Source organism: Sinocyclocheilus anshuiensis, unplaced genomic scaffold, assembly GCF_001515605.1.
Source record: "Sinocyclocheilus anshuiensis isolate Anshui unplaced genomic scaffold, SAMN03320099.WGS_v1.1 scaffold1328, whole genome shotgun sequence".
Taxonomy (NCBI): domain Eukaryota; kingdom Metazoa; phylum Chordata; class Actinopteri; order Cypriniformes; family Cyprinidae; genus Sinocyclocheilus; species Sinocyclocheilus anshuiensis.
Window position 1 is genome coordinate 1,034,095 of NW_015548192.1, and position 14,205 is coordinate 1,048,299.

General features: G+C 35.7%; 1 protein-coding gene across 1 annotated transcript in view; it reads right to left on the bottom strand.

Annotated features, from left to right (window-relative positions):
* LOC107653121 (enhancer of polycomb homolog 1-like) overlaps positions 1 to 14,205 on the bottom strand; it is a 48,941-nt gene that overhangs the window by 32,711 nt on the left and 2,025 nt on the right. The window contains exon 2 of the mRNA XM_016439756.1: positions 3,708 to 3,867. Within this exon, the coding sequence (XP_016295242.1) occupies positions 3,708 to 3,867 (160 nt within the window). The remainder of the gene's footprint in view (positions 1 to 3,707; positions 3,868 to 14,205) is intronic.

Sequence of the window (14,205 nt, forward strand, 5' to 3'; positions counted from 1 at the left end):
TGTTTTTGTGTTTTGCTTTGGTACCGAAATTGGTACCGAGAACCGTGGATTTTCACTGGTATTGGTACCGAATACTGGAATTTTGGTACCGTGACAACACTACTTTAGAAGAACTTTTCATTGTTTGTTCATGTTAACTATTGTAGTTAACTAAGGTTAACAAAGTTTGCTGCAAAATCATTTTATTTTATTAATTTATTATTTTAATTATTTTATTATCTTATTTTTTATTTTAAGAAATAAAACCATTACATAAATTAGAAAAAAAATAAAGAAATACAATAAAACAAAATAATAAAACTATTGCTGTTAAACAATTAAATCGCGATTAATCGCATCCAAAATAAAAGTTTGTGTTTACATAATATATGTGTGTATTGTGTATGTTTATTTTGTATATAAATACACACACATAGCATATATTTAGAAAATATTTACATGTATATATTTATATTCATATAATTTATCTTATATAAATTTAATGTATAAACGTAACATTTTTCTTAAATATATACATGCATATGTGTATTTTATAGATACATAATAAATATACACAGTACACACACATTAAGTAAACAAACTTTTTTTGGATGAGATTAATCGCACGATAAACCTTTTGACAGAACTAATAAAAACAAATAATTATTTGCTGGAATTTCAAAATTTCTCTGCCAATAATAACAGAATAAAAAAAAACACATATTTAAAATAAACATGCAGTTAGTTCATAGTTCACAAAATACTATAGAACCCATTATAATCAGTGATGCTGTGTGTGACTGACTACACTGGATACGCTGGGACTACACGGCACGACAGGCACGACAAAGTACACTGCTGCCTCGTTATATTTATGGCGTACTGACACAAAGTTCAAATGATTGGCAAGATTGGCAAAGACTATCGCGGATGCGAACATCGCGTTATCGATGCTGAAACGATATATCGTGCAGCCCTAGTTGTAACGATGTGCAATTTGACATTATCGAGTATTTTGCCAAAAACCATTTAAAACACCCCTACAGAGTGCACGACACATTAAGTGAAATCTAGACTAGCCTATGTGTGTGTGCATTTAGAGTGCGTTCTTTTATTGAACAACCCTCTACATTGCGAGAAAATCACTCGTATATGCGACTAAATGATGTCTAATATTAGCCACTGGCTAATAAGTTCTCAGATTTTACTCGCCAGTGTGTGAGTTGGAGAAAAAGTATAAGTTAAGCACAGATATATTTTCACTCGCTGAAAACTGACTGAGCGCTTCAAAGTTTCATCCGTCAAGTGATCTGTGCTATTTTTCAGTTAATCTCAATGGATGTGCAGCGCTCCTGTATTTGACGTACCGTGAACTCTAGTGTAAAGGTGCACGACTCGTCGTCACGGTCTCACACACACGCAAAGAGAGAAAAATCCACATTCAAATGCAAAAACGTTGCATTCGAATTTTAGGTGTGCGTCAGGCAGTATTATCAGTGGTGCATGAAATGCGACGACAATGTAAGTGTCATTGCATTTTAATGCTTTTGTTAGCCTATCCAGTTGAACCCACTAGATGCGGCGCTGCTGCGTTGTTCATTCACAATATTGCAGAAAAAGAGAACAATAAATGCGGGGGAAGATGTTGTTTACGTCAAAACCGAAACCAAGCCGTTCACACAGAATGCATATTTATCGCATTTTCTAGAGGGACATCTATCACCGTTGCACTAGCGTCTCGCACGAGAGAGCCGTATGTTTAGAAAGCTATGTAAAATTAATGTAAGTTCAACTTTTAAAAAAACATGTCTCAATACTTTATGGCGGTTTTCCCCATCCCACTGCATCTCAAGTTTTTAAATGAAGAAAGTACTCTTTGTGACTGGTTTTCGGTCCTTTGTATTAAACTATACATGCATGATGCTGTTTTGTTTCTAATTGTTTAAGCAACTTTATTAATTATATAAGGTTTATAAACATTATGCACTTTTTTCAAAGATAGTCGTGTTATTTTATTATGCTTTGAAGAAACGTGCATAATATTTTGCTCGATGCACCCTCTTGTGGCCTCAGGAGAGAAGTCAAAAGCTTTTTTCCCCCTAACTGAAATTATGCCTTTTAAATTCGAATATAATTCGAATATTGATAATATTTAAGTAAAAAAATCAGTCTGGCGAGTAAACTAAAGAATTTACTAGCCAATGGTGATTCAATTGCCAAGGTGTCCGTAGAGGGCTGTTGCATATGATTCAATCTATTAAAATACATCTAGAATAAATCATAAATAGGGGCAGACAATGTATATATATTTATACCACTTCATATAGTTAATCAATTTCACACAAAGAGTACTGTTTCCCCCCCCAAATATACCATGATTACCAATGTGATATTGATTCTGATATTGAACAGTTCAATAAACAAGTTAAGAGACTTATGTTTTAGACACCATAATTCCTGTTTTTGCACTATTTCGACAACAAAAATAATTCCAAACACAGCCACAATGCTGTTTTGCGTCTCTGAGCAACATTACGGTGTTTCGTTCCTAAATGAATCAATCGTTTAAATGATTCGGTTCAATCCAATCGCAATGACTCACTTATTAACAGTGACTTGCTGCCACCTACTGGCGATTTTAATTTCACATTAAAAATAGGCTATCTTTTTATTTAAATAATTTCAAATATCAGTATTCAACGTTGTATGTTTAATACTTCAAAACATCATTCATGCATTTGTAATTGCAGTTTAAAGCATTAAACTGTGTAAATACATCTAAATTCCACTTCAGATGCAGCTTCTGTTTCCTCTGCATTGCAAAGATGAATTTTGTTGATACTGATATAATTTGCTTGGTAACAGCCCAAATGTCTTATTATTCTAATTCACTGATTAAATGTAAGAATTTGACAAAAAAAAAATGGCTTTATAAAGGTAAAAATGCCCATAAAATGTAAAAATGAATTTAAACTTATTGGAAAAGGTTCATTTCTATCATTGTAAAATGACCACTACAGAATATGAAGAATATCAAAAAGCTGTCCACGGCAGTCCTTGAGATACCAGCACAATAACACACTCAGCAAAATATCGTCTAATTATCGTTATCGATAAAATCCCAGAAAATATTGAGATATTACTTTGTCAATATCACACACTCCTAATCAATATTCAATATTTCTCGTATTAAATCACAAAAAGGAGGACCAAAATCATGAGTCTTAAACCTCAACTGAGAGACGGACTCTGACTCATCAACCTTTAATAATTTCATCATCACGTGAACAAATTTTTTTTTAAATAAATGACGAATAGAGTAAATATTGACGGCCTGTGTTTTCTGAAATCACCTGCTGTTGACAGATGCTCAAAAAGATGGACAGAATGGTCCATGCATTCAAATAAACACACTACAAAATCTTTGAAGGAAAAGGGCGTTCTGAGAACATCTTAACAACCAGATGAAGTCAAAGCATCCAAATGTATAGGACGTGGCAGATGGCGTAGCCTGCAATCCACAAACACTCACGAAGAACAAAAAAAACAACAAGACACCTGCTGTTCAGGAACTGGCGGACAGATGTCGGTAACAAAGGCTTCAATCACTTTCATTCAAACGCTCCAATACCTGTCCTCCATAACAACCCTACCTAAAACATTAAAGAACATTAAACATTATAACCTTCATTAAAGAAAAACTACCTCATTAAGATTCATGTACTCACGCTGTATGTGAATGAGCTGCTTTGGCATCTTGAAGTCTCCGGGGTAGAGCGAGTCATAGTAGGTGATGTTGCTCTTGGCCTCTGGGACGGGAATCACCATATTATCCCTCTTCTCTCCATACACCTGCTGGGCGGAAATCGCCCTCTGGAGATGGTGTTCCTAGGGCAGCCATAAAGAAAGTGACATATGCTTCAATAAACATTTCCATACACAAAGTATGAATCACGCTGCACCACAAAGCGAGTCTTATAGGGATAGTTCACCCAAAAATGAAAATTGTCATTTACTAACCCTCAAGTTGTTTCAAACCTGTATGAGCTTCTTTTTTCCGTTGAACACAAAAGATGATATTTTGAAGAATGTTGGGAAACAAACAGTTGCCAACTCTCACTTCCAATGGTATGGGAAAAATACTATGCAAATCAATGGCTACCAGCAACTGTTTGGTTACCAACATTCTTCAAAATATCTTCGGAAGAAAGAAACTCATACAGGAACAAGTGGAGGGTGAGTAAATTAATTTTCATTCTGGAGTGAACCATCCATTTAAAATGTACAAGTATGCCTAACTATTTTGTTGCATTGTGTATATAAGCATTGGAAAAGTCTGATTCATTTAGCAAATCCATTTGGAATTTTGTGATACAACAAGCTGAAAAAGAAATGAATAATATTTACATCAAAATTTTGCAATATTCTAAACTTTTGTTTATAAACACTTTGCAAATTGTATCCATCCATCCATATTCCAAACTGCTTTATCCTCAATTGCATCCAATAAATTATTAAAAGATTCAAATCAAAAGAATAAATCGCTTGCGAATAGAACGTCAAGAATAACAGAACTGACTTTCAGGCCATTTGCCAAGATACAAAACACTTGACAACGTGCAGAAGCTGCTTGGGATATAACTCAAAATATCAATGTTTTGATTGTCATTACGACCGTAGCTTGATTGCAAACAATGGATGGCATCATTTTTTCCACGAAGATGGTAAAAACAAGCTCCAATGATCAGCCTTGGCTAATTTTCCCCCAGAAGCCCAATTTCTACAATAACCAGTGCTGAAGAGGCAATGCGAGAGTCCCTCAACAGAGCCAATTTGGTCTTTGAGTCATCTCACACCTGATTATTACAACAAAAACCACACCGCATTTACAATTGCGCAACACTATCGTGCTTTTCTTTACCTGCCCTGTGAATCTGTAATATAGATCAGACCACAAAACAAAGGAGCTGTGGTTTCAGAGAGAACACAGAACCAATTTAATGCAATGACCTGAACCGGTTTTCAAAAACCTCCTCAAATAAGTAGGTCACATAAACAAGCTGCATAAAACAAAACAATCCAACTCTAAAAGACATAACAGCGAGCACAGTCTCCAAAAATATGGAAGCATGTAGGTAGCGAAATTCAATTTAAAATGCAATATGCAAAATGGCAATGCAATATTCAAAATGGCAACGCAATATTCAAAATGGCATTGTATTTCTGTATTTAAATTTACATTTTCCATTACCCATATGTGCAAAGTTTGGTGCAAAAGTAAAATGAAAATTAAATTATATAATTTACATTTGCCATTTCCAACAGTAGTCTTAATCTGTAAATTGCATGCACATTTGAACGTCGGAAATGTGTTTAAAAATCATATCACCATTATTGAAAAAAATATCGCGATACATATTGATATTGCATTATTGTCCAGCCCTAACAGAACCTCAAGTAAACTACATGTTATTTTGTTTAGTCATATACAGGTGGGAGCTTTTTCAATTTATTACTCAGAACGACTTATTAGCTGTTAGTCTAAATGCATTAAGGACAAATAGCATTTAAATGATCATTTTGCTACCATTTCTGCTTGAACATGTTACACATATCAAATCAATTTGTGTTATACATTTTCATTTTAATTTCGCAACTTATAAAGCGTTAAAATGTGCATGCAATTTACATATTAAGACTACTGTTGGAAATGGCAAATGTAAATTATATAATTTAATTTTCATTTTACTTTTGCACCAAACTTTGCACGTATGGGTAATGGAAAATGTAAATTTAAATACAGAAATACAATGCCATTTTGAATATTGCGTTGCCATTTTGAATATTGCATTGCCATTTTGCATATTGCATTTTAAATTGAATTTCGCTACCTATATGCTTCCATACAAAAATACACCATGTTGGGAAATGAAAAGCCTGAAATCAGCATAAAGCGTAACTGAACTCAAAAGATATCCAAATCATTTGCCCAGTTCGGCTGACGTCATGCACCCTAGGAGCTCATCTGAAATGATTACACTTGGCATAAGGAAATAAAAAAACATTACGCATGATAGCCCTAAAGCATTTCACCAGAGGAGCGCAAACAAACTCGGGAGATAGTCTGTAATGTAATAGCAATAAGCAAAAAAAAACATTTACTTAAACATTAAGATTGTGTTCTTTCCAGCCGTCGTTAAAAACTAACTTTCAATAGTTCATTAGAGTTCAAACTCTCTCTCTCACACACACACCTTGTCTTGAATGACTCAGCTGCGATCCCTCACTCAAAGGTCTTATGCAAGGAGGCAATTATCAGCAGACAAAAGCCAGACTTCCTTTGGCACGGCCCTCTGAATAACCTTCGGATTGCAAATGCTTCCCCCGCCCAGGGTGACCCCGTCACTGACCTCAGAGGATCATAATTACAAACAGATGAGGGGAGAGAGAACAAAACGATCACAAAAAAAGCTTTGAAAGTAAAAAAACGACCTCCAAGTATCTCTTGTGACCAAATCCTGAATTATGAATTTAGATGATCATATTTTGTATTCCTCCAACTAGGCATGGCCGATAACCGGTTTCAAGGTATACTGTGATTTTAAAATTTCACGGTTTCAAAACCACTATTTTCCGCTATATCGTTCCTGTGGTATGCGCTGTTTTTCATGTCTCCTCAGAGACTGAAAGTGTAGGAATTCCTCAGGTTGAGTGCAGTGTAGAGCAGGGGTTTTCAACCTGTGGGGTGCCCCCAGCGCCAGCACCTGTCAAGGCACCTGTCAGTTAAATCAGAGATTTATAAATACGAGTTAAATCTTTAGCCATCCACTAGGGGGCAATCTGACTCCCACTGCCAGTCGACAGTTAGAGCAGAGTTGGCTCGAGTATCAGTCACGCTCAGTGTTGCCAAGTCCGCGGTTTTCCAGGTTGTTGGAGGGGGCGCGAGTGAAATTAGACAAACTTGGGTGGGGGGGGCGGTTAATATATCAAAATATATTGTGTTCAGCGGTAATTTAAAAATAAACATTTTTAGAGCTGTAACAACAATACCGTGATACTGTGATATTTTTGCTTAAGGTTATCATACCGTCAAAATCTCATACCGGCCCATGCCTACCTCCAACTACATTTTTTTAAAATATCACACCCTTTTTTTGTGTCTCTGCATCCTTGTCAATAATTGCAGGATGCACAGCTCAATATACCATGTTAGTGTGCCAACGTGACCAACATATCAGATCAGGATAAACGGTGATATAGATATTTTTTATTGAAATTCTCATGCTTTTTTTTTTTTTATATTACGAAACTATGTAGAAATGTGCATTTGACACTCTAGCAAAGGGGGAAAAAAACTTTGTGCACTGATAATTGCGGCAAGTGAATAATTAACTGTAAAATTACAAATAAAATAAACTGCTAAAAATTAAAATTGTATTTATTTACTGTCATGTCAAGTGACCCCTAAACATCAGAGAACCGAGCACACATGAATTTGTTAAATTACTAAATATTAACTTGAAAATTCAGGGGGTAGGCCTACTTCAAATAAATATTTTAGGTCAAAGGAGTATAGCTGACAATAAGATTTGGGAATATCACTAATCTTATTTGATCTGTTTTGAATGATTGAAGTTGACATCTGAGAATTACGTAACAAAACAGTCTTTTTTTTAGTAATGCATTATAAATGACAGGTTTGAAGACATTTGCGATGGTTTCATGACATATCAGTTAAATTGCAACAAGGCGACATAAACTAGAAGTCCCAGTCTGCAACACAATACACTTTTTTAATAATATTATGATATAAACCATAGAGCAGAATCTCTCAACTAACACATTGCTACCACTGCCTAACACCATTACTTCTACAGAAACACAACTCAGCATGAAACCCAAATCCAAAAACCCAGGATTATCAAATCACTGTGTACATATATGAGCGCCTGTTGGTCTGGCTGATCCAGGATCAGGTGACGTAACTAACTACTAATGTGTAATTTAGCACATGCGTTTTTCCAAAGCAACTTGCTGAACACTTATTAGAGGGAAGATCTCCCTAGAGCAACTCGAGGTTAAAGACAACATGTTCCAGCATTCACAATCCATTTTACTTCCACGATGTAATGGATTTCAGAAGGTAACAATATATCCAAAAAGAAAAATAAATGGGCTCGAGCACAAGGTTGTGTGTTGTCTTTGGATGTACTCTAACAAAGAAAGAAAAAAAACTAAACTGGACTTTTTCATGCCTGATATTTGGGCTTTGTATTGCCAACAAAAAAAGGAAAAACTAAATATTATCAATATTCAAATTATATTCAAATTTAAAAAGGCATAATTTCAGTTAGGGGGGAAAAAAGCTTTTGGCTTCTCTCCCGAGGCCAGCTTCTTCAAAGCATAATAAAATAACACGACTATCTTTGAAAAAAGTGCATAATGTTTAAAATAAACTGCAGTGGGATGGGGAAAACCGCCATAAAGTCTTGAGACATGTTTTTTAAAAGTTGAACTTGCATTAATTTTACATAGCTTTCTAAACATGCATCTTTCTTGTGCGAGACGCGAGTGCAACGGTGGTAGATGTCCCTCTAGAAAATGCGATAAATATGCATTCTGTGTGAACGGCTTGGCTTCGGTTTTTATGTAAACACAATATTTTGAATGAACAACGTAGCAGCGCCGCATTTAGTGGCTTCAACTGGATAGGCTAACAAAAACATTATAATGCAACGACACATCGTCATCGCATCCAGTTCGCGAGTATTTAGTAAGGATGCTTAAAATTGATCAAAAGTGATGATAAAGGCATTTATAATGTTACAAAAGATTTCTATTTCAGATAGTGTTCATATCGATATCGGAATTATATCGTATCGACCGAAATTAAGAAATACATCGTGATATCAATTTTGGCCATATCGTCCAGCCCTATGATAAACCTAGTGACTTTTCTGCATAAACCTTAGCTATGGTTCAGGAGTGCGAGGTCTGACTTTCGACGCGCAGTATCGTCTCTCTTGGCGTTTGTTCTGTGCAGTGAGTGGCAGAGAAGCAGCGCATTCAGTTGGCCATACCGCAGCAGACTCGTAAGTAAATGAGTACAAAACAGCGTTTCCAAGCACCTGTCACTTACTGACTGTTTTGGAATTATAAATGAGCATAGTTCGTCTGTTGATATTACGCACTTTTTTGTTTATAGTTTTTTTTTTTATAGTTTGTTACTCAGACGCAGGCAGTGCGCTGCATGAGACAAAACAGTAGCCAAAACCACCGCATAGCTGCTCTTTAGTGTAGATGCATGTTGATTTTATCAGACGATGTCGCGATTATAAATGAGAGTGACTCCTGGTTAACATGTATAAATGGGTCGTGTTTCGTCACTATTTAGAGTGGAATTTTTCTACAATATTCACTCATCATGACAGTAAAATAGGGCATTTTAAGTCAATCTACTGCAGTATTTCCTCTCTTAGTAGAAAATGTGGTTAACACCCGGTCATGCATGAACACTGGACAGGTACAATATTCTGATTGTTTGCATCTTGTTTTAAAGCCCATAAGTAATACTGTACTAGTTCTAATAAATATATTGTAATGTACTCATTCAAATACATTATTAAAATCATCTTTACATTGCTGGTAGGTTATCATTGTACAAATTAACACACTGTTTAAAAAACAAACACACACACACAAAAAAAAAAAAGAGTTCTAAACTGTCTTCACTGTAGCTCACGCACACACGTTTAGATCGCGCTGCGTGCACACACATTCAGCCAAACTTCTCAGCGCTGTCCCACAATTTTAGCAATCTTTCTCAACAAGGAATTGGTAACATCGTTTCTGAAGCAATGCAAGCCACCGCTTCACTGTTAATAGAGAAATGTGGCAAAAATGGAGGTAATTCATTCATACGGTCTCTCTCTCTTTCGTAAATGAACACTTGATAAACTACACTTTTCTGAGAATAGATTATCGATGTGCAGATGGCTAAACTGCAAGTTTACCAGTGTTTTCAGAAAGCCAGCGCTTTTATCCAAAGTGGAGAGAGAGCACGTGCACATGGTTGCCAGGTTGACAAAAATAAGTAACACTCAGCAGATATTTCCCTATTGCACAAGTGTGAAGCTCTGTTTGGGGGATTAGATCTTATATCAGGCAACCCCTGTTGTGCTTCTCTGCGGTTAGATTAAACCTAGTTGTTGCCTATATATTATACTCTATACATTATTTTTTTTTTTAGAAACCTTGCACTTTTCCACTGCGTTTTAAACACTGTTCTTATTCAAATTAAGCGCGGTCCACTGCTGCGCATGTGCCGAGATATTGATACTGAAACAGCTGTATCGATACTCGTATCGTCAAATACCTATGATACATCGTCGTATTGATGTATCGAACACAGCCCTACCTGATAATATCTAGAGTGCAGGAAGGCTGAAGACATCATGCACATGCATTGTATCATGCATAATACAATTTACAAGAGGCATATATATATACATTACGGTCCAAAATCTGGGGTCAGTAAGATTTAAAAAAAAAAAAAAAAAAAAAAAGAAATACTATAATTACTTTAAAAAAATAAATAATACTTTTATTCAGCAAGAATGCATTAAAATTAATCAAAAGTGACAGTAAAGACATTTATAAGTAATATAATTATAATTACAAAAATATTTTTATTTTAAAATAAATGCTGTTTTAAACTTTCTATTCAAAGAATCCTGGAAAAAAAATGTATCACAGTTTCGATAATAATATTAAGCAGCACAACTGTTTTTAACACGGATAATAAGAAACGTTTCTTGAGCACCAAATCTGCATATTAGAATGATTTCTGAAGGATCATGTGACACTGAAGACTAGAGTGAATAAGGCTGAAAATGTAGCTTTGCATCACAGGAATAAATTACACTCTAAAATAGCTTAAAATAGAGAACAGTTATTTCACATTGTAATTACATTTCACAATATTAACATTTTTCACTGTATATTTGATCATATAAATGCATCATTGGTAAACATAATAGACTTAAGCAACAACAACAAAATCTTCCTGACAAACTTTTGAATAAAATGCTGATAAAAAAAAAACAAGTATTCACACAGTGCTTAAATTCATAAACATTCACAAAAAGAACCGTTTAATTTACTGAATTAAAACTGTTGCTCAGCCAACCACACCTGATAATCTCAAATCAGCCTGGCCAATAACGTTAGAGACTAGGGGAGGAAAGAAACATTAAAAAGCTTTACTGATCTTCATTTCAAGATCCTGGACGAGGGTCAAAGAACTACATTAAAATTAACGATCCAACCAAAAGAAATAAAGTAATAGTCTGTTGTCCTTCTAGAAAGATCCCCTCAGGCCAGAGCTGAAAGCTTCATTTACACACAACATTAAAGACCGTATCATTTATCGCTCTCACATCAAACTGCATTAGAAACATTCTCTTTCCTTATCAGCAAATATTCCCACTGCTGTTTGAAGCAATGCTGATCCGACAGAACATCCCGAGTCATTTACACAGTCCTGGCATTCTGTACAGGAACCGGGGGGGAAAGCAGGTCAAACTTGTCTGGAATGCTGCCATGACCTCTAGCCTAGACTACACTCTGGAATGCCGCTGGAAGAGGGAAACTGTCATGTCTGGGAAAACCAGCTTGCTGGATTGACCGTATTTGCCAATGACCCTGCATAGGCTAGTCTAAACTATAGGGCTGCACGATAAATCGCATGTGTTTGTCATGTGAAGATGTAGCTTGTCAGTGAACTACGGCTCTGTGTATTAAATGGCGCTCCATCTGAAAGCACGTGATGGAGATACACACATATATACATATATATATGTATATATATATAAGGCTTGCTGCCATAGACTGTTTTCTCGGTTATACCGGTGTTAAGCCGCAACACCGGTTACGTCATTTGCCTGCCGCGGCACCGCCCCCCACCGTCGTTTTGATTTTTTTATAGTAACAAAAATAATTTAGCCTAGTTCAGTTAGAGGACAGACACTTTTAAAAAAGAAACGCTCAATGCAGCGTGCCGAACCGTGCGCGAATGACAGTGTACCATGGAGCAGGAGTCAGATTTTATTTATCACGGGAGGCGAGTGAGTCGAGCTGACTGACAAGAGTGAGGTGAGAAAGACATAAAAAGCAAAGAGCAGCAAATCGGCATATTAGAATAATTTCTGAAGGATCATGCAATACTGAATACTGTAGTAATGATGCTAAAAATTCAGATTTGCCATCACTGGAAGAAATTTAATTTTAAAATATATTCAAATACAACATCAAATTGTAATATTTCACAATGTAGCCTAACTGTTTTTACTCTATTTTTTTTTTTTTTTATCAAATAGCCTAAATGCAGCCTTGGTGAGGATAAGAAAATGTTCAACCCTTAATTAACCCTTGAGCAGCAGCAATTATTTTTATTTCCATAATTTAAAAAATGTCAAATCCACATTGTGCTGCTTAAGCGAATGTGTGCATTACAACATTCGTGTAGAGTAAATTTGTATAACTATTAATTTGGAGATCAATAGTTGCCCTATACATGAAGTTTAACCCCCCTAAAAGATTGGAACGCAAAATTTGTGCTCATAAATCATTTCATAATCTAGCACTATTTCAGTGAAATAAAACACAACTGGAATTTAGCATCCACAAACAGCCAATATAAATCAATTTCCCATGCTTATTTATTTACAGCTATTTTGCACAGAATGTTTTAAGATTCAAAGGAACTCAACTAATACAAACTATTTACTTGGTAACCTTTGAAAATGCTGCATATCAGTACACTCGCTAATGAAAGTACAATTATATTGTTATTTGTAGGCACAGAGAGTTCCCAGTGCTTGAAAAAGATCTATGGGGAACTGTAAAACTTTTGACCCCTGAACTAAACCAGCCATTATAGATGACAAAACGCTTAACCACCGGGAGAAAACCTCTCTGCCGCACATTCCAAACAAACTGTGATCAGAGCTTTAACCAGTTACCCACATCCTAGTCCTTTTCTGTCAGAGAAATTTGACTGTTTGTCACACAACATTTGAACAAATTCAATCTTAAAACTTGTACATTTTAAGTGTACATTTTAAATGTAACATGGCCTGCAGCCATCTGACAACCTTGTGCTGCAAACATCCAGCAAAATACAACACAAATGACACCAAAACAAAACCAAATGACTTGGAATTTGAACTTTAAAGCAACGTGAAACAGATTCTCCAATTTTATTCTATATCAGAGCCGTTTGGTGGTACAAGCAGTAACTGATATTTAGGCAGGAACTATGATGGTCACACTTAAAACAAGGCTTCACTCCAATAAGAGGACACGAGTGAAAAGACTCGACACCCTTAATATTCGCCTCAAGCATGCATGCTTCATCTTTCACAGGGGCCTCAGGCTCACCTTGAATTTCTATTAAGAAGTCTTGCATAAATTGAATTCTTCAAACACCGCATACAATTTTAATAAGAACGGGCTCAGACAGTAAACAAGCACGACTCATGAACCTCACTTGACATGCTGCTGTCATTGACCGTGTTTACATGCACATTTTCTAATGTTCTGGTTAAAACTAATAAAGGATACATGAAACTAGGGCTGCACGATAAATCGAAATGGAATCGAGATCGCGATTCGACAGAAGCTGCGATTGTCATGCGTATCTTTCAGTGAAGCACGGTTCTGTGATCAGCAGTAAATCTCCATCCAAAGGCCAGAGGATCCAGCATCGCTGCAGCTGAATAAACAGAAGATTCAACTGCTTTCACTGATTTAACGTGACTAATAAACACGACTACGGCAATATACGGTTTATCCGAGTTCTTATTATAATTTTCATTAAAATAAAGTATATTTATAATGCAATGCCTTTATCACTGCTTAAATACTATGAAATATATTGTGTGCCTTATTCTGTGTAAGAAGCCACATCATCTCACAGAAGGATTTATTTCAAACACTCAACTGACATTATGAAGTGAGTTTGGAGTAAAAATATGTTATTAAATGTGGTATTTTCACATGCTTTCAGATGGAGCAGCATTTACTTCACAGAGCCGTTGTTCACTGAGAAGCTTTGCAAACAGCTGTCATAATCGCGAACGATTTCTTCTATTTTTTTTTTTGCGTAACTTGTCAGTGAACTACGGCTATGTGTAGTAAATTCTGCTCCATCTGAAAGCACGTGAT